Below are 22,366 nucleotides of genomic sequence, written 5' to 3'. Positions count from 1 at the left end.
GTACTATTACAATAAGTTGTTAACCACACTGAACCTGATCTATTGGGATAATGTGGAAAATAAATGAAATGATCTGAGTGGCCGTTGTAAGACGAACCTTGTCCTGAAAATCATAAAGTTAAATGATCAAAGCCCAGTGTTTGACATTGTTCCCAGGAACAGAGGGAAAGGTCCTGCATGCTCTCAGTCATGCTTAACCCAACTATTATCGACTTCCTTTGAAAGGTTCTATGAAACTACTGAGTCTTCATTTCACTTGAATTTCCCGGCTTAAGCTGAATAATAACAAAAGAGAGGCAGCTCCTTCCAGAGGTACAGTAGCCTTGCACTTGGATCAGGCTGCGTCCTAAGTTTTATCTGTTTTTGTTTGCGTTCCTTTAACTCCACCCTGTCCTATCTCCAGGTTGCGTCACCAGCGTACTGAGGTGCTTTTCTTCACTTGTCACAGCAGCCTTTGGTCAGGGTGTGCTGTAAGTAACATTAGCAGAAGCACTGTTCCGGCAATTATTGCAAAAACAATCTGCCCCGTCGGCCCCTATTCCATCTCCCCTTGTGTCCGTGCGCCGCAGCCACCGCCAGCATGACAGGCTTCACGGGCCACGAGCCGCTGTCCATCTGGCAGGGCACGCGCATGATGTTCTACGCGCTGCAGCCCAACGAGCACCTTCAGCAGTGTGGATGAAGTGCCTGGATACGTGGAGCAGGTGAGGCCACTTGCTGGAGGAGGCGGCAGTGTGGAAGAGGGCTGGGGAGTGAGTGATATTCCCTCCCCCAACCCTCCACCAAGGCTCTCCCGCAAGCAGCAGAGAATAATATGCTGCTGCTGCAGTCACAGTAAACTCCTGGGCACAGTGAGTGTGCTTGAGCCTCCTCAGGCTTTCCTTCTTTCCCTGAAGCCCCTTGTCATGGGGGGGGGGCAGAGGCAGCTGAGCTAGTTGAACTCCCACAAATTAGTTTGGAGCCAGAGTTCAGTTGGAGCAGCACAGTGAGGTCTGACAAACAAACCTTAGCACTGCAGCTGCTTGCTCAAAGATGATGTTTCTCTGCTTGGAAGGGGAGGGGGGACAGAAAGCTGAGAGCTCCTGCCTTGGAGACAGAGGGAGGGAGCAGCAGTCAGATTCTGAAAAACAAAAGCCTCAGCAGAGTTTCCTTGCTTAAAGTAAGTACTGTACTGTGAGAGGACCATCCATCACTTTTTTTTTCTGCTGAGGGTGGGGGGTGGAGGAGAGGTAACTCCGGTTCAGGAGTAGTCAGCAGTGAGAGAGGGGGAGAGGTAGCCCATTCAGAGTCAGACTTAGCAGCAGGTGTAAGGCAGTTCTCAGAGCTAGCTGAATATGTCCTCTCTCTTCCTTTGCCTGCTTCAGTGTGCAGTGCACGAGGCTACAGCATTGCCAAATGGAAAAAAGTTTTCACGCAAAAAACCAGCCCCAAACTAGCCCAAATCGCACAAAGTAAATTTGCATATGAATAACGTAATTAATAAATATCAATGAGTCAATTTGCATATGAAAACATCATTAATAAATATTAATGAGTCAATTTGCATATGAATAACATTATTAAGCCTGCCTCCGTGGGGCTTCTACTGGTTGCAGCCGTGGGAAAAAAACGCGGCCCTGCAAGAAGCCTCCCAAAATCCCGCAACCCGCACTCCGCGTAAAAAAGCTGCAGCGGGTCGCGGAAAGTAGCCCAATTGGGCACAAAACTCACCCAATTGGCAACTTTGACGAGGCAGCGTTGCCAGATGGAAAAAGGTTTTCACGCACAAAACCAGCCCAAAACTAGTGCAAAATCGCACAAAGTAAATTTTGCATATGAATGACATCAAATAAATATTAATGAGTCTATTTGCATATGAATGACATCATTAAGCCTGCCTCTGTGAGGCTTCCACTGGCCGCGGCCGCTGGAAACCCAGCCAACCCGCGGCCGTGGGAAAAAACGCAGCGGGCAAGAAGCTGCTCAAATCCCGCAACCCGCACGCCACGTGAAAAAGCCACAGCGGGTCGCAGAAAGTAGCCCAATTGGGCGCAAAACTCGCCCAATTGGCAACTTTGGCACAAGGCAGCATTCTGATGTAAACATGCACTCAATCATATTGCTGGCGCATGAGTTATGGACCTGCACAGTGAGAAGCAGCTGATTGGAGCCGCTCGTGGGAGACTCCCTGATTTTTGCGGGAGTGCGGGAGATGACCCGCCAAAGCGGGAGACTTGGCAGGTCTGTAGGTGTACAGCGTTTAGTATAAGTAAACATTGTCCTTACATAAGGGTTTGTCTTCTCCAAAGTGGGATCCTCGTCAGCACACAGATTCGCTCCAAATGGGATTTTCCTACACAGTGCCTTTTCTTTCAAGCACACTTTGATAGGTTACCTATGCATGTTACATCCTATGAACTCTAGAAGGAAGCTCTGTGGCACCATGCATGTAATATGATAATCAGAATACAGTGTCTCGAATGCTTTGCAAGGCCTTCAAGTTTGATTGTGTCTCTCCTATCCCTAACAGATTACATCTGTTGCCAATTTGTTATCAACTTCAATTTAAAGTTCCGAGTTAACTCAAAAGGCTTTGTATAAAGGTATTCCTCCATACCTTTCTGCATTCTGTGCCTCATGTACCAGGTTGGTCACTTCGATCAGTACATGAATAATGTTTAATCCTTCTGTCTGCTGCTCTTACTCACCTGGAATCTACTTGGAGCTTGGCGTTTTTATTTCTTGTTCTCTTTTGTGGAATTCTCCTCCAGTGCCTTTGCATATACTTTGATTTTGGGTTGTTTTACACTGTCGCTGAGGCGGCTTCTGCATATGATGCAGCACCGCCATTCGCATGAATTTCTTTTGAATTTTTCACATTGCCGCTCTGGCTTCTGTTTAATGGTTCCATCTTTTCATCTTTTTAGTATGCAGCGTCAATTTTTCACTTTACAATGTTGTTCTTTTCAGCACTATGATGTGTTTACAATGTCGCTCTACCTTCTGCTCAATTTGATTTTATCTTTTAAGCATACAGCGTCTTTTTAGTGCCACGATGTTTTAATGTATTGGTATGTAATTTATTTATCCATTTTTCCGTCCCATTAATTTCCATTCAATGCTACACAAATACATCATGATAATGGTTCTTTTTTTCTGGGCATTTAATTCTGTTTACAATTGCGGTTTATGTACATTGTTTGGAAATCTAGTGTTTATAATCGATTCATGTCATTTTGAATATATCGTTCATTTATGAATTTTTTTTACAATATGTAAACTCTTGGCATCTCTTTGTATTTTAGATTTTATGTTTTTACTTGTTTTAATATTGAAAACAGGAATTTTAACCTTTTGATGACTAGTCTTAGAAATATGTATTGAATTACAAATCCCTAGGTATGTCTCTTTTTTAATTCTTTTAATTTCTTTTCTTACTCTTTTATAAACATTTATGTCAATTCATTTTGATTCAATTTATTATATACACTTTATTTATATATGTACATTTTTGCATATATATTTTTTATATACATGCTTATTCACATTGTATGTAATTTATTTTCTGTGTATGATTTTAAAATTCATAGACCCTTTGTAGGCCGATAAGGCCGAAACACGAGTCATGTCGGGTCATCATCATTGTTTTAGAAGAATTTTAGTCTTAACAATTTTTATTGACGATACAGCATGTGAGCGCGTCAGAAACTTCACAACGTACTGTTACATAATACATGTCGTACAGAAACACAGTGATTCCATCATCAATAAATTCCCCCCCCCCATTATCTCCCCTCCCAAGCTTACACTGATAAACCCCCCTTTCAGATTCAACAGCATGCTGTTAATTGAAGTGATCAACAAACCTATAGCAACCGATTAAATGAAATTACCTACCCTTCCACTCCTGCCACATTTTACTCTTCGTGGAGCAGCAACTGAGAGAAAATAGGTCAAACTGCTGTTAGGTTGTCCTAATGTGTAGCTAAAATGTACCAAGTCCCCCCCTCCCATCCCTCCTTCCCCATCCCCCCTACATGTGTGCTAGCCATTCCAGTGAGGTATTACAGTATATTATGACATACCCACCTTGCTAAGAGAGGAGGCGAATATCACCCCCCTATCCCTCTACTCCCCCTGATCAAACGACCGAAGACCTGTTTGCGGACTAGCATCTGGTCTGCTCCTCCTCGTCCCTCAACCAACAGCTATCGTAACCTTCCTTAACCTTGGGAGACCTACTCTATTAGACCCCTCACCGAATTCTGTTACCCCCCCCCCCCCCGCCTCGCTCCCCACCCAACATGAAGGATGTCCATTAACTACCTCCTATATCCCAGCAAACTACTCAGAGTCCCATCCAATCATAGCTCATTCAGCACCAAGCTCCTCCCCCTAGAGGATAAGGCTGACAAGCATGGGGCCCAGAGCTGCAAAAAGTGTGTCTTCCGTCTGTGTGAACCCCTCACCTCCCGAGCCTCCCAAACCATTAATTGGTGGAGTTGGTTGTGCCACTGCCAATATGCTGGCAGTCCCTCTGATAACCAAGATTGCAAGATACATTTCGGTGCTATTAAATAAGCTTTCCTAAGCAGCAACTTTGACTTTGCCTGTCCCACTCCTGGGTCCGTGTTGTCCAACACCAGTATGTCTGGAGTACATGCCAGCAGACGTTGAATTAAACCTGAAAGATATCTGAGGATCTGCCTCCAAAACCGTTGGATTGTTTCACACCCCCCAAAAGCGTGATAGTACGTATTATCTGATAGCTTACATTTGGGGCACACCGCTTAGGGTAATCTTCCCGCTCGGGCTATCTGCACCTGAGTGAAATAGGCTCTGTGCAAGACCCTAAAGTAGCACTCTCTATAACTTGCATTGCTCGTAAGTCTCGGTATAGCTTTAATCAATGCCAACATGTCCCAAGTAACCGTCAGTCACAAATCATGTTCCCAACAATGATGAGCCATTTCCAAATCCCTAGGCCCATCCAAAACCCACAGCACCTTGTGTAAACCTGAGATGGAGGTAGCATGTTCTGAGAGAGCGTCAAAAAATCATGTACCCGTGCATCTATTCTACTCTGCAACGCTTCTTTACAAAGCAATTGCACATAATGCTTGAGTTGACAGTAAGCGAATTCATCCCCCCATTGTATTCCCACTAGACCCTGCAGCATGGGCAAGGGTTTGAGCCCCCCTTCGGAATCCAAAACATCCTCCAAGCATGTGATCCCACGGCAACCCCAGGTCAAAAAGTTTTATTATCAAGACCCGGGGTGAAGGAAGGGTCACCTCTTAAAGGTAGTAACTTGGTAACACGCGGATTCCCACCAAGACTCCTCACAAGAGAACACCAAGACTCCCTCAAAGGTCTCAGCAATACTGAGGACCTCAACTCGGCAGGTAGCAACACGCGCTTCACATGCAGTAAAGTAATCAGATTATATGGTGCGAAGAACTCGTGCTCCAGCTGCAGAGGGGTAAAACAACTCTGAGAGTACACCTAGTCTCAGACGATGCACAACAAACAGGCCAAATTATACAAGTGCAAATTTGGTAAACCCAACCCCCCCCCCCCCCCCCCCCACACACACACCCAATTTCCCAATAAAAATTGATAGCACATTTTAGGCTTCTTCTTTGCCCAGCAAAATCTTTGTTCGGCAATCGTATTGGCAGGGTTTGTAATAAATATCGTATTAAGCTTATCCGTCCGGCAAGAGGTAATGGAAGGAGTTGCCAGCTGTTTAATTGCAGTTCCATCTGTTGCAACATCTTGCTGACATTCAGATAATAAAGAGCTGACAGCTGGGGAGTAAGAAGGATCAAAAAGATCTAATTGGACACAATTTCAGCAAAAAACTTTCACCGTAATAGCAAAGATGAGCTGAATGTTTTGAATGTTTTTGAATTTCTAATCAAAGTATCTTATATTTAAAAATATTTTTCTTTTTTCTTTTTTCTTTTATATATAATATATCAAAGCAGAGAAAAAGACCTCATCAGTCCTAGCTTGGCGTTACTGCGCTTATTGTGCTCAAACGCCAGCGTTCTTTGGACTCCGTTTTAATCCTCGGTCTTAAAAAACTCTGCTCCTATATAGTAAATAGTGAATATTATAATCAATGATAATCAATCATGATCTTTCTTTCTTCTATATCAAATGTTAGAAACAATACTTTATGTTACTTAGCTTTAATCTTGCCCTACGGGGCTCTCCGTTTCGCTATATATAATAAGCTTCTTCAGGGGGCCAAGCAACTTTTTGGCTGATCACGATATCTATAATCAAACAAAATGATACCATATAAACCTTAATGTGAATGATCATTCTTTAATATAAATATATATATATAAAAAATCACGAGCCATTAAACCACTGACCTTATAGCATGGCGTCTCTGCTCCTATGACTCCGGTAGTGAAAAGCACTAACCGGAAGGAACCATTCTTATTTATACTCTCAATCAGATATAATCAGCTCTCAATCAAGCTCTAACTGGATTAAATTCAATCAAGGGAACTCAAAGAAAGGCAGCCCATTCAATTACTGAATTTAGCCCTCTAGGTTCTAGGGTTTGTAATGTATAGATCCACTTCTGTTCTCTTCGAATTAGCATTTTGTCCCTATCACCTCCTCGAATGTTACTAGGAATTTGGTCTATCGCCAAACATTTAAAAGAATCAAATGTATGTCCTTGCTCCTGGCAATGTGCTACAATCGGAGCTCCTATCTTGTTCAATTTAATACATGAACGATGTTCGGTCATACGTTGATGTAGTCGACGTTTAGTCTTTCCTACATATATTTTTTGACAGGGGCAAACCAAAGAAGGATCCCCAGGTATACAAAGGAATTACGCGTCCATTTCAGCGGGAAGGTCCCAACCCATTGCTGTTCAATTTCAATTTTAGAAGCTAAAACCTCTGACTTATCAAGATTTAAACGAAAGCCTGCAAAGTCACCATACTCAGCAAAATTCTCCAACAAAGCCATAAGAGAGGACTGGGGGCCTTGTTAAGATTACCAAAAGGTCATCTGCGTAAGCAGCTACTTTGAATTCCTCGGTATCAAAATGTATCCCCTGTATGTCTGGATTTGAGTGAATGTCTCGTATCAGGGGATCCAGGGTTAAAACAAACAAAAGAGGCGATAAAGGACAGCCCTGACGGGTACCTCTACCAATCTCAATCTCTTCCGACAGATGACCATTGATCATAACTCTCATCCTCAGGTTATTATATAAGGCCCTAACCAACCAACCACTAAAGCCATACGCTACAAGGGTATCAAATAAGAAATCCCAGGATACCTGAAATGCCTTTTCAGCGTCGAAACTGATCAACAGCAGCACAGCTCCTTTTTAGAAACAACCTCTAGCGCTATCAAAATTCTTCTAAAATTTTTACACACGGAGCAACCCTGCACAAATCCCACTTGTGACTCATGTATTAGTGAAGGCAAAACTCGGCCTAACCGATTTGCTAAAATTTTTGCAAGCATCTTTACTTAGTGGTTTATGATCGAAATAGGGCTATATGATGCTGGTAGTGCAGGTTCCCGACCCGGTTTAGACAACACTATGATTTGTGCCAAATTTAAATGATCAGATATTTTACCATCCTCCACCCATGTGTTAAACAAAGTGGTCAAGGGGTCAACTATAGTCTCATTCATATCTTATAAAATTCAGCCTTTAAGCCGTCCAGCCCAGGAGCCTTACCCAAAATACTGACATTAATCGCCCACTGAACCTCATCTGGTTGGATGGGATAATTTAGCAATTCTTGGTCTACAGAAGACAACTGAGGCAATGTCAGGGCCGGTCTTAGCAAGTGTGGGGCCCTATGCAGACCAATTTGGTGGGGCCCCATCCTAGCCCCACCCCCCACTCCAGCTCCACCCCTTGGATATTGATCAAAGTTTTAGAAACATTGGTTATTTATATGAAATTTCAAATAAAGACAAATGAAGCTAAACTTGTACAGAAAAACTGATTGAAATAATAAACACAATGCTATCATGACCCCCCCCCCCCCCGAAATGTATTCAGTTCAAGTCCACTACAAGTAGTTCCAATTCTCATAACTCCGGGGGGGGGGGGGGGGTCAGAGGTGCGGACACACAATCTCTCCACTGCAAACACTTGTGCAAAAACACACTCATAACCTTACCAAACCATAACAGCACTAATTTCCATGGACAGGACGAGAACAACCTTATGCGTGGAAAGCAGAACTGTAAATTACACCAGGATCTAAAACACCAATACACTATCTCGTGAAAAAACAAAAAAACAAAAAGGGCTGGCAAATGCTACACGCTAGCAGGATACTGCACCTTGATCCACATGACACAACAGATATGAGGCAAAATACGGAACTGAAAAGTTACCTCAAGAAATCAGACTCAGCATGCAGCAATACTAGAAAAATTGAAACTTATATGCAAAAATATCACAGATGCACATTTCCAAAAGCTGACATATTCCAATAATAAATTCTGAATAAATACTTTTTTTTCTACCTTGTGTCGTGCTGATCATTTGTTTTTTCTATTCGCTTTGGTCCCAGTGTCTTCTGTTTTATGCAGTGTCTTTCCATTTGATATTTTTCTCTCACCATGTCCACCATCCTCCTGTGTCCTGTCTACCATCTGTAGCCCTGTCCCTATCCTTCTCCAGTTTCAGCATCTGCCTTCAAAGTGTTCCGAGTCCAGCCCTTAATTCAGCAATTTCCCCTCCCATGCATTCCAGCATTTCTCCTCACTCCCCTCCTTCCATGTACATCTACTTTCCTCCCCTCCCCTACATCCATGTCCCAGCATTTCTCCTATATCCCTTCCCCTCCATACATGTGCATCTCCTTCTTTGTCTTTCCTTTCCTCCATTCCTGCCCAACATTTCTCCTCTCTCCCCTGCCCTCCATGTCCAGCAATTTCTCCTCTCTCCCTGGGGCCCCTGCCCTCCCATCCATGCTCCTCTGTCCCCTGCCCCCTCCATTGATCCCTATCCAGCAATTCCCCTCTGTCCCTGAGCCTGCCCTCCCATCCATGCTCCTCTCTGTCCTCTGCCCCCTCCAGTCATCCCTATCCAGCAATTCCCCCTCTCCCCATGAGCCCTGCCCTCCCCTCCCATCCATGCTCCTCTCTGGCCCCTGCCCCCTCCATTCATCATCCTTATCCAGCAATTCCCCTCTCTCCCTGAGCCCTGCCCTCCCATCCATGCTCCCCCCTCGCCCCTGCCCCCTCCATTCATCCCTATCCAGCAATTCCCCTCTCTCCATGAGCCCTGCCCTCCCCTCACTCCCATCCCATCCATGCTCCTCTCTGGCCCCTGCCCCCTTCATTCATCATCCCTATCCAGCAATTCCCTCTCTCCTGAGCCCTGCCCTCCCATCCATGCTCCTCTCTGGCCCCTGCCCCTCCATTCATCCCTATCCAGCAATTCCCCTCTCTCCCTGAGCCCTGCATCCATGCCCAGGTCCGCTCTCCCTTGCCCTCCCGCTCCCAAGTTCAACTGCCTGCCTGTCCGCCACTGGCGCCCTTTTCTTTCTCACCCCCAACCAAGGATTTTTCTTTTAAATTTACCCCTCCGTCGCCGGCATCCCACGCAGCGTGCTTCACTGAGAAGCGCTTCCTCCTCTTCCGAGTCCTCCCCCGACGTCTCTAGCAGAACGCAGAAGCTCTTCCTGATTCGTTCATTCTCAGTGTCCCGCCCTCGAGGGCGGGACACTGAGAATGAACGAATCAGAAGAGCTGCGTTCTGCTAGAGACGTCGGGGGGACTCGGGAGGTGAGGAGCGCTTTCAGTGACGCACGCAGGACGCTGCTGTGGGATTCCGGCAATGGAGGGTAAATTTAAAAGAAAAATCCTTGGTGGGGGGAGAAGAAAAGGGCGCCAGGGCGGACAGTGGCGGTAAAGCATGGCACGACGGCGCCCTCCAGCCATGCATGCTTACCGTCCGTGTCGGAGTCGGACCGGCCCTGGGAAGAGGCTGGACTGAGGCACGCCGCGCTGGCCCCCCTAAGCGCGGGGCCCCTATGCGGCCGCCTCGGTCGCCTCGGCCTAAGACCGGGCCTGGCAATGTGATCCTATCCAAGTAAAGCTGCCCTGGCCAGTACATCAGGAGATGGGGAGTGTACAAGACCTGATGAGAAATCCCTAAAATCCCACTGATTTCTTTGTCAGAGCTTACTGTCCGACCCGAATTATTTTTGATAGTGAGAATAGATCTGGACAGTGTTTCTTGGCTATCAGCTTGGCTAGAAGTTCCCACATTTGTTCCCATGTCGATACAAGTTGGTATTTTAATACGCTTGTGATTCACTGACCTCTCATGGAGCAATGTATGCAATGCCGTTGTAGCGCCAGGATTCCTGTCATATCTCTGGGCTTAGTATATTACCATACTGGCATTGCAATGATAAATCGCGAATTCCATCGCAGTATTTCTTTATCTTTTGACTTTTTTAAGTAAACTCACAAAACTAATGGTTTCTCCGCGCATTACAGCGTTTAGCCACCTCCCAGTATACTATTGCCCTAGCTCAGCTGCTTGGATTGAAACCTCATTATATCCTCCCAAACCTGCAAAAATCTCTCCCTATATTGTGCATTATTGTACAAAGGAGGGAAATGCCCAGGGCGAGTCTGAGTTACCCCACCCTGCAGATGCCAACCAGCCAGACGGCTGCGTGATCAGAAATGCATAGGGACCAATCTGGGCCTCCACAATCTACGAAAACAAAGACCTCGAGGCTAATATGTAGTCTATATGAGACTGGTCCCGTGCACACGTGACAGATGGGTATAGTCCCTGTCCAAAGGGTGTTAATACATGCCAAACATCCAGGAGGGTCTGTTTTTTCTCAAAGATTAGGGCAATCCCCTGGTAAGCCAGGATTTCGGGCAAGAACGAGGGGCTAGACCTATCAAGCTCTGGGTCCCATGCTGTATTAAAATCCCCTCCCTCCCAATATCAAAGGCACAGATGATGCATTTACCAGATGTTGCATTAAACATTTATAAAAAGAGCTATTCCATTGGTTGGGTGCATAAATACTAGCCACCACCACAGGTTGCTGTGCCACCAATGCCTGACAAAAAATGAAACGACCATCAGGGTCTCTTGTAATATTTTGTATTTGATTGGTTATTCCTTTCCTAAACAGGATAGCCACCCCACCTTTTTCCCCACTGCTGGGGAACCTATGTAATCCCCAACCCACCACCGGGCCGGTTTGTCGTGTTCCTGTTCAGACAAATGCATCTCCTGCATAGGGGCTAATATCTGCTTTGATCCGTTGAAGGTATTGCAAACTTTGGATCATTTTGTGGGGGAAAAAATACCCCAACATTCCAGGTTGATCACTTCACCATAGCATTAATTGTACGGACCAAATCAGTGGCTCATTGATCAAAAAGCTACAGGGAGACCGCCCCCCACAGTCCCCCTCGGTTTCCTTCGCCTCACTCTGTGAGTCTGGATAGGATAGGATTTTATAATTACATTTAGAAGGCCATTAAGACAGCATCCCTCAGTTTGCACATCTCCCCTTCATGTTAAGAGCTATCCCTACCCCCCCCCCTACCCCCAGCCCTCCCTCCCCCATCCCCAAAATCCAGACATACAATCCCCATGGAACTAGTCACTGTTCAGCGCCTCCCTCCCCACTAAACCCTTCAATCTACAAAGGTGCCATCCCCATTACATTCACCCTATTCACATAAAAGAAAAAAAAAAACCCAGGCACTCCCCCCCCCCCCCCCCCCATGCTGCATGGAGCTGCACACACAGTTTTGAGTAGTGCATTATTACGTAAGAGTGTACACAGATGAAACTAATGTTAACAGATCAGCTTTTCGCCAACAAGTTGTCCCTATACCCCAACGCCCATCAGCTCTACAATAAAAACAATATAAAACCCACACATACTCGCACCCGGTGCTCGGTTTCCCCACATCAAAACGTTGCATTAGTGTTATATACAGTCTGGTATAATTATGTCGAGCGATTCCACGCTATGGCCCTGGTTCATGCCGCTGGCAGCTGCACCACGGATCCTTCATCTGAGAATTTCCAGAAGTACCAGTGGTCTTGCTCTTGTAGCAACATGCAGTAATGCCCCACCAAAACACAGATACTTGGGCGGCGAACCTCAGTAAGGAAAAGGCCCTGTCAACTGCCAGGGCCAAGGGCTAGGTACTTTAAATATATCATCCACAGACTTCGACAATTAAAGTCAACTCTCTGGGCCCGGCCCTCCTGCTCTTGGGTAGGTAGTTGTAGAAAATTCTGGACCTCCACCGCTGATGCCAATAAAGGTCGTCTGGCCTTGGTGTATCACACGTAGTTAGCCGGGTATAACAAAGCAAATTGACCCTCCTGTTGTAGAGCTGGGAACAAATAAGCGAAAGTGCCCGGCGTTGTGCTGCAACAGCGGCTGAGTAGTCCTGGAAACATAAACGTTTGACCCTCATGTTTTCAAATCTCTTCCGCCTCGAAGCGCTTGTAATATGGCCGCTTTATGCACAAAGTTTAGAAGGCGGCAAATCACCACTCTGCGCCGGTTCAACCCCCTTTGGCAAAGGCCTAACCTGTGGGCTCTCTCCACCAACAACGGGCCACCATTCGTCGGCATCGGGAGTTGCTGCGGCAGTCATCACTCCAGGATCTCTCGTAGGTCCTTTTCCTCCACTGACTCCGGCAGGCCCACGAAACGTAGATTGTTCCTGCGCGATCTGTTTTCTAGTCCTCAAATTTTCCCTCGTAAGCTGAAATTGTTTTCTGCAGTGTTGCTTGTAGGTCCTCCGCTTTGGTCATTCTGTCCTCCAGTTCACCTGTGCGTTGGCGGTACGCGTGCCATATCAGTTACTATGCAGTCTAAGTTTCCTGTTGCTGCTCCAATTTTGTGTCTATTGGGCTCAACGTGTATCCAAGATATTTTCCAGCACCCCGATCACCTCTGTTGTGATTTCCGCCACCCACGCGGAGCCAACGGTAGAGCTCGATGGGCTGGCCGGCGCTGCCATTTTGTCCACACATGGTTTTTGCTTTTCTTTCTTCTTACAAAGGCTTTTCGCTGCCATCGTGTGCCCCCACAGGATCTAAAAGTCGCTGTTGCCTTTTAGTAAGCTGAAGCACTCCCTGTGGCTGAAAATCCAGGGGATTTAGCACTATAATAACGGGTTTTCTGGCGAGGTGGCAGGAGGAGAGATTTTCAGCTGCTGCTCCTGTGCATAGCATCACGTGACCTCCATTTTAGAGGAATTTTGAATAAACTTTGATTTGAATACCATCTATTAGAAGTTTTGTTGCTCTAATCCTTCCACTTGGTGCCTCCTTTCTAGTAGAGCATTTTGCCTTCTGTTTGTGACTGTTTTACTTATGATGCATTAAGAATTTTTTCATGCAAGCATTTGATAAACAGTATACTTAATAAATTGTTAATGGTGCCTGAATACTCTGTGTTTCACACGTGGAGGGGAATAATTGAATGGGGGCGCCCATCTCTAAGGGCGTCCATCTCCGGGGATGACCCACAGAAGGGGCAGAGCCGACTGTATTATCGAACGAGATGGGCGCCCATCTTCGTTTCGATAATTCGGTTGGCTCCGCCCAAGTCCCAACAGTTAGGTCGACCTAAGTGTTGAGGGCGCCGACTGTAGAGATGGGCGAACTCGATTTTCGGTGATAATGGAAACCGAGGCCGCCCATCTCAAAAACGACCAAATCCAAGGTATTTGGTCGTGGGAGGGGGCCAACATTTATAGTGCACTGGTACCCCTCACATGCCAGGACACCAACCGGGCACCCTAGGGGGCACTGCGGTGGACTTCAGAAATTGCTCCCAGGTGCATAGCTCCCTTACCTTGGGTGCTGAGCCCCCCAAAGCCCACTCCCCACAACTGTACAACCACTACCATAGCTCTAAGGGGTGAAGTGGGGCACCTACATGTGGTAAAGTGGTTTCGGGTGGGGTTTGAAGGGCTCACATTTAGCACCACAAGTGTAACAGGTAGGGGGAATGGGCCTGGGTCCGCCTGGCTGAAGTCCACTGCACCCACTAAAAGTGCTCCAGGGACCTGCATATTGCTGTCATGGAGCTGGGTATGACATTTGAGGCTGGCATAGAGGCTGACAAAAAATGTTTTAATTTTTTTTTTTAGGGTGGGAGGGGGTTGGTGACCACTGGGAGAGTCAGGGGAGGTGATCTCCGATTCCCTCCGGTGGTCATCTGGTCAGTTCGGGCAGCTTTTTGGGGTTTGGTCGTGAAAAAACATGGACCAAATAAACTGGATCAAATGCTCGTCAGGGTCGCCCTTCTTTTTTCCATTATCGGCCGAGGGAGCCCATCTCTTAAGCATGCCCCGGCAAGCCCCTGTCCCGTCTTCGCTACGGTGCTGACACACCCCCAGGAACTTTGGCCAGCCCTGCGATGGAATGCAGTTGAGGGCGCCCAAAATCAGCTTTCGATTATGCTGATTTTGGCTGCCTTCAGAGAAGGGCACTCATCTCCCGATTTGTGTTGAAAGATGGGCGCCCTTCTCTTTTGAAATAAGCATGATAGTGGCATATTGAGTTAAAACAGAAAGACCATCCAATAAATCCAGTCTGTATAGTTATCTTGTCCACTTTACTAAGAATACATCCCAGTAGGGGTGTACAGCCCTAAATATTTCCTTTTGTTTAGATGTCTTTGTCATTTTGGGGATTTTTCATTTTGTTCTTTTTCTTTTTAATTTCCTTTTGTTTCAGAGAGTGTACAATTTTCAAAAAAAGTGTGCCCTTTTGCTCAAAAGAGCACACTATTTCAGCACAAGGGCACACTCTTGGAAAGAGAGTGCAATAATGACATTTCCCATATAATTTCAAATGAATGCACATCCCAGAATGCAACTACTAACATGGTATCTCCTTATCTAAGACAGTCTTTATGTCTTCCAATTGGGTACTTCACCACCTTCTTGGCGTGTGAAATCCAGTATTCTCTCTAGACAGAAATATTTAGGGTGGCAACAGGGGGGTCAGCTAGGTATGTGGAGGGTGGGGGGCAAGTCAAGTGATATTTCTGCACATCATCATGTCTCTCCCTGTACTTTTCCTTTCTTCCTCAGCATGTCTCTTCCTCTACCTTTTCTTTCCCTTTTTGTGCAGCATGTCTCTCCCTCTCCCTTTCCTATTGTTTCAGTAAGGCTCTCCCTCTACCTTCCTGTGCAGCATATCTCCCCTCCTTCTCACCTCCCCTCTCTCCTGCGGGTCTGTCTCCCTACCTGATTCCTCCTCACCCCTGGTGTTACGCTCTGCTACACTTCTCCGGGATGGGTCGGTTTCTGTTTCCTAACCCAGCAGCCGTCATCCGGCTTGGAGTTTGGTTTGCTCTGATTGCTTCACTATTTAAAGCACTGTCTCCAGGTCTTCTTTGCTTCGGCCTCAATTGTTCTGAGGAGTTGCTGTCAGAGTGCTGTTCGCCGGCTATCTCCTGTTCCTGATTTCCTGTGTACCGAACCTTGGCTACTTCTTGGATTTCGCTTGTTTGCTGCCTGCCTTGACCCTGGACTGATTTTTGACTATTCTTGCCTATCCGGAGTTCTGGTGCTGGACTGTGTCTGTATTCCTGCCATCCTGGTCAGCGGCTGTGCAACCCCGCCAGTTCCAGAAGTCCTGGTGGCCACCTGCAGTTGTGGGCTCAACTCTCGGTGAACGGTGGTCGCTTCGCAGGTGAAGCTAGGGGTTGTCTGGCTGCCTGACCGAGTACGGCATCTCTCCATCTTCGCCGTGCTCAGTCGGGGCACAAGGGCTCACACATCTCCAGTCTTAACACCTGGGATCTGGTTTCTTTCCTGTCAGCCACAAGTTTACTAACTTATCTGTTTCCAGCAGCCATTATATGAGGCTTTCCTCTTGCCACCCCGATCCCTTCCCTCTGCCACACCCTGCCAATGCGGCAAAAGTAAGTTGTGTCTGAGGAAAGGACCCCGGCGCTGAACAGAGGAAGGCCTGATGTAGATACAACATAGGCAGTCAGTGACTCAGGCGTTTTTGGGATGCTAAAGAGGGACAGGATTGGGTAGGGCTAAGGTGAAGTGAGCGGGGCTAAGAAGGGGTGGGATGGGGCACAGTGGGGGATGACACCTATATTGGCAGTAAATGGGTCACTTTTGAACACAGCAGGGATGTATCCCTCCACTGTGTCCCTGTGGTGCAGCTGCACCAGCTGTCTCTCTTGTTAGTACCTCTATTACTGATGGTAATATGCACATTGAATACACTCCAAGGACTTATGTGCCAAAAGAAATAAAAAGAAAACAATGCACCAAAACAATACAACATATTAAACAGAACAATATTGCAGTATTCTGGAGGCATACCAATAAGATCAGCAACTATAAATGTATTACATCGCCACCTTTTTTGCTTATATCTGCTTGTTCGAACTTCGAGTACGCTATTCTCTATGGCATCTCCACCTTACCTATTATCAGTATTGTTTTCTACATATATCCACTTGTTTAAATTTCGATTATGCTATTCTTTATGTAACACTGTTATCTCCCATTCTACTATCTACCAATAATGATACATTGTAAGCCACATTGAGCCTGCAAAAAGGTGGGAAAATGTGGGATACAAATGCAATAAATAAATAAACATATACAGGTACTTTAACATTTGGCTCCTAGTTGACCCTAGCCCCCAGCCCAGCATCTTCCTGTTGGCCATGTTAACTGTGATGTTCAGCAGCACTGTAACAGAAATCCTGTGGTTACTGGCAACCATAACATGAATTGCCTGTCGATGTTTTTGGTAGGTTGCCAATGACCACCAGGCTTCAGATCTGTTGGCTTTTAGTTTATTGTTGAGCTACTAAACATGCTTAGTTTATGCTTTGTCTGTATTAACTGTATCTAATGGTTAGAGCAACAGGGTGAGAACCAGAGAAGCCAGGGTTCAACTATCAATATCGCTTGGCAAGTCAGTTAACTCTCCATTACCTCAGGTACAAACAGACCGTAAGCCCTCTGGGGACAGGAAAATACCTCCTGTACGTGAATGTAACTTACCTTGACTCACTACTAAGAAAGGTGTGAGCTAAATTCAAATCCAAAATCCATTACAAGACATATTGTGAATCAATACAAAACCCTACAAAAAAAAAAATCATTCAAGACCTATAAGACATTCTACCCATAATACACTAACTTCCAGGAGTCACACAGTAAGGGCCTACCTAAGAAAAGGCAGCACATTATTGCGGTAGAATATCAATACACTATTAAGAAAACTAACCACCTTATAATTGAAAGAGAAAAACGCCTAGATTTTGACCCAAATCGGGAGATAGACGTTTATCTCACAAAAACGAATAAATCGGTATAATGGAAAGCCGATTTTGGACGTTTTCAACTGCACTCCATCGTGGAAGCGTACAAAGTTGACGGGGGTGTGTCAGAGGCATGGCGAAGGTGGAACTGGGGCGTGGTTATCGGCTGAGGAGAGATGGGCGCCTTTCGCCGATAATGGAAAAAATGTATGCGTTTGTAGCTAGAATTTAGGGCACTTTTCCTGGACCCTGTTTTTTCACGAATAAGGCCCCAAAAAGTGCCCTAAATGACCAGATTACCCCCAGAGGGAATTGGGGATGACCTCCCCTGACTCCCCAGTGGTCACTAACCCCCTCCCACCACAAAAATGATGTTTCACAACTTTTTATTTTCACCCTCAAATGTCATACCCACCTCCCTGGCAGCAGTATGCAGATCCCTGGAGCAGTTGTTAGGGGGTGCAGTGGACTTCAGGCAGGTGGACCCAGCCCCATCCCCCCCCTACCTGTTACAATTGTGCTGCTTAATGCTTAGTCGTCCAACCCCCCCAAACCCACTGTACCCACATGTAGGTGCCCCCTTCACCCCTTAGGGCTATAGTAATGGTGTAGACTTGTGGGCAGTGGGTTTTGAGGGGGATTTGGGGGGCTCAACACACAAGGGAAGGGTGCTATGCACCTGGGAGCTCTTTTACCTTTTTTTTTGTTTTTGTAAAAGTGCCCCCTAGGGTGCCCGGTTGGTGTCCTGGCATGTGAGGGGGACCAGTGCACTACGAATCCTGGCCCTCCCACGAACAAATGCCTTGGATTTATTCGTTTTTGAGCTGGGTGCTTTCATTTTCCATTATCGCTGAAAAACAAAAACGCCCAAGCTCACAAATTGTCGAATAAAACATGGACGTCTATTTTTTTTTTTTCGAAAATACAGTTCGGTCCCGCCCCCTTCACGGACCCGTTCTCGGAGATAAATGCCAATGGAGATAGACGTTTTCGTTCAATTATGCCCCTCTAAATAAGCCAGACTAATACATATCGATCCTACAAGGACAATCAATACCTTTTTCACACAAACAGAATACAGACACATGTTTCACCACCTATAGAATAAGAAACCACAAACTAAACTAACTAACTAAAAATTGAATGGAATCTCCAAGAAATCAGACTCTGCATATAGTGCAACACCAGAGAGAAACAGTGATGCATGTCTTCCTGTACTGTGCAAAATAAAGAAAACAGATATAACTTTCAGAAACTGATATATTGATTGAATCTTATCTTCCGTATCCCAATACAACATTTTGTACTAATCCCGTACTGGAATTGGTGAATGCCTTCACGGTATTATGTAAGCCACATTGAGCCTGCAAATATGTGGGATACAAATGTAACAAATAAATAAATAAATAAATATTCCAGTACATTACAAATTAACAAACAAATATAAAACAAATAATTGAAAATAAGGTCATATCACTTTATTTTCTGTTTTTTTCTGCTTTATTTTAATTTATTAACTTTTAAAGCGGATTAACATTGCTACCATACTATTTCACCCTAAATTAAAAATAACATTTTTTGTACCTTAGTTGTCTAGCCATTTAATTTTTCTAATCATGTAGGTCTCAGCACGTGTCATATTAAGTTTGCAGATAGTGTGCATTACTGTGCTTGAATTAGCACCTAAGCATTAATTGGAAAAGTGGTGTTTAGTATGCGTTATTTGCAGTGCGCTAATCACATTGCATTTTCTACGCCCGTTCTCTACCCATGACACACACCCTAACACAAGAAGCACTTAATATGTGGTTTACTGTTCATTGACTGCCAAAATACTGCAAAGCCTCTTAATGTGATTGTGCGCTGGCAGTTACACTTGATAAATCATGTAATAAATAAATGTGTTGAATTCAACACAGTTTCAGCAACATAGGAAACTAAAACCATGAACGTTTTTGCCCTGCTCAACCCACTTGGTTATCATGTGATATTCCTGTGCCCTTGTAACTTTGCTTGTGCTTCTATCACATGCAATGTTATATTCACTACCTGCTTCTTTTTTCTTATATTTCTCTTTCAGGCCAGCCCTTATTTTATCTTTATGCTGATGCTTGAATTGATTGTCAGCTGGACCTGGAAGGGGCAGCCACTCCGAGTCAATGATGGATTGACTTCCATCTGTGCAGGCATTCTTTCTCGACTTCCAGAGTAAGCCTGATTACTCTTGTCTTTCATGATGCTGACCCATGGGAGAGAGATAGTGGTTGAGACTGACTGGTGGTGCTAAGTAGGAAAGAGAGGCCCTGCAGGGGCTATATGAAGGAGGCAGAGAGACAAGTGTAGATTGACTGTGGGTGGAGAGATACTGGTGGGCATGCGTGTAGTTGTGGCAGGTCAATACAGGGACAAGAGGGGTGCACTCCACCCTTCCTCCATCTTCTCCTCCCTTGTGTGGAATGCAGTAGTTAAAATGTAATTGAAGTTTGCACCAATAAATCTATTTAATATTGCACTTCCCAATTTTAGAAGCAACCAAGGTCCTTGATTCCTAAGATGTGATGAGACTTTGCAGTTACCATGCAATAATTGCTAAACTTTATACAGAATAACTGCAAAACCTCTGTGTTAGCTGCTGTGAATGTTTTCAGCATTTTTCTGAGGGCAAAAAAAAAGTCATTATTGCACATTAACTGCATGATACAATGTAGTAATAGTACAATGCACAATGTAGTAATAGTAGATGTGCAGTAATGATGTCTGTGTAAATTGTAAGGTGTAGTCCCTGTCCATTCCCCACCCCAAAATAATGTTCACCATATTAACCTCTTAATACAGGAATTACTGCATGCTAACAGTTAATATGTTGTGTTATCGGTTAGTATGTGATAATTTCCATGATAAATAGTGAATGCAGCCTAGTAACTAGACCTCAAAATGTACTCTTTCAGTTTTTAATTGATCAGCTGTGGAAATAATTATATAATGAAAGAGCATCCTGCAGATGTTACAGTTTATCATACTGATTCCTTAGAATCCTGAGTTCCTCAGGAACTCAATGCATAGAAGCTACAAACCTTTATGCTTTCCAGTTTTCTGAACGTCAATTAACGGTTCAGCTTTTCTTGCTCATTAAGGGGTCCTTTTACTAAGGTGGTTAGCAGATTTTGTGCATGCACTAAACGAAATACGTCCATAAGAATATAATGGGTATCTACTACTACTACTACTATTTAGCATTTATATAGCGCTACAAAGCGTACGCAGCGCTGCACAAACATAGAAGAAAGACAGTCCCTGCTCAAAGAGCTTACAATCTAATAGATAAAAATAATAAAGTAAGCAAATCAATTAGTGTGTAGAGGAAAGAGGAGAGGAGGGTAGGTAGAAGCGAGAGGTACAAGTGGTTACAAGTCAAAAGCAATGTTGAAGAGGTGGGCTTTCAGTCTAGATTTAAAGATGGTCAAGGATGGGGCAGGATGTAGGGGCTCAGGAAGTTTATTCCAGGCAAGCTAAATTCATTAGTGCATCTTAGTAAAAGGACCCCTAACTGTTGACATTGGATAGACGAATGTGGACAGGACAGCAAAAAGGCTTTTTTCTTTCTTTCATTGTATGCAGTTGTATTAGGTTTGAGAGAGTCCCCTTCAGCCATTTTTAGCAAGCAAAAGAGAAAGGAAACTTGACAGAAACTGTTTAAAACAATATCCCAGCCGAAACCACAGCATCGGAGGAGATCCTAGTGCAAATCATTAACAGCTGAGGGTTAGATTAACATACCTCTCTTAGGGACTAACTCTCATTTTCTAAACTCTCAGCCAAGCCTTGCCACTTCCTTGAAAATATTGGTGGAAACTAAGATGGCGGACGTCAGGCTATTAAATTGTTTATCCAAGATGAGTCTTGGATATTGTGTCAGAGATCCCCATGGACTTTTTTTTTTTTTAAAGAAATAATATTTTAGAAACCACGCTTAAAAACATTTCTTTTCTATGGGCAGGTCATACCCATAGCTCTTAAGGAAGATAAAGCAATTCTGTCTTCACAGTTTTATTGTGAAGCAAGAATGCATCTTTGTGCTAGTAAGAGAAAAAAGAAGAAACTAACTTGTTATATGTTACTTATAAATTTCCCTAGCAGATAGTGGCACACTTGCATATTATGCAAATTCTGTAGTTACATAAAATATCCATGCAAATGGTTTTCTGACTTGTTTACTAAAACTTAGCTTGAGTTATCTGCAGCACGGCCCATAGGAATAAAATGGGCCATGCTGCAGATAACTCGAGCTAAGCTTTAGTAAATGGGGGGGGGGGGGGTGGAGTGGAGTGGAGTGGAGGAGTGGCCTAGTGGTTAGGGTGGTGAACTTTGGTCCTGAGGAACTGAGTTCAATTCCCGGCCCAGGCAGCTCCTTGTGACTTTGGGTAAGTCACTTAACCCTCCATTGCCTTGCTGCATTGAGCTTGCCATGAGTGGGAAAAAGTACGGGGTACAAAAAAAAATTCTAAAATGGCACCTAAAATATTGCCACTGAAAAGAATAGCAGTTAGTGCTATTCTATAAATGGCACTTAAATTTAAGTGCCGTTTATAGAATTGCACTTAGCTCCAGGAATTGTGACTTAATTTAGCCGTGACCATTTACACCACTGAAGCCTTGGTGTAAATCCCTGCACATAAATTAGGTATGGATTCCTTCTATTCTATAACAATGCATATAAATTAAAGGAACGACCCGGAGGCTGATGCTAGGAGGGGAGGAGTCAAGATGGCAGCATGCATGGTGTCCTGAACACCAGTGTTGAGCTCCATTTAGTTAAATATTTCTTCCTACCTTATCTTTTAAAAATGCATCATAAACGGAAGGGGACGGTTAAGGCTCCTTCTGCGCTGGGCCTGATATCTCCCACACTTGCTGTGTCCCAACCCTGGATAGAAGAATTTTTAGCCCAGCCAGGGTCCGAAATAAGGAGCGGTGGCCAAACCCCTGCTGCAGGCACTGTTCATGGAAACTGTCTGCTTGGGGGTGAGATTTTTCTCAGTCTCTGTGAGCACGCAACACCT

General features: G+C 44.9%; 1 protein-coding gene across 1 annotated transcript in view; it reads left to right on the top strand.

Moving 5' to 3' along the window:
- Nucleotides 1–362: 362 nt before the first annotated feature.
- The window catches only part of AGMO (alkylglycerol monooxygenase), a 441,192-nt gene continuing 419,188 nt past the window's right edge, over nucleotides 363–22,366 (top strand). Inside the window, 3 exon segments of the mRNA XM_030201313.1 lie at nucleotides 363–660; nucleotides 662–704; nucleotides 19,387–19,514. Coding sequence (XP_030057173.1) covers nucleotides 581–660; nucleotides 662–704; nucleotides 19,387–19,514 — 251 coding nt within the window. The 5' untranslated portion in view covers nucleotides 363–580.

The sequence above is a fragment of the Microcaecilia unicolor genome, chromosome 1 (assembly GCF_901765095.1).
Source record: "Microcaecilia unicolor chromosome 1, aMicUni1.1, whole genome shotgun sequence".
NCBI lineage: Eukaryota > Metazoa > Chordata > Amphibia > Gymnophiona > Siphonopidae > Microcaecilia > Microcaecilia unicolor.
The sequence above is the reverse complement of the archived record's forward strand: the minus strand, read 5'-3'. Positions and strand labels throughout refer to the sequence as shown.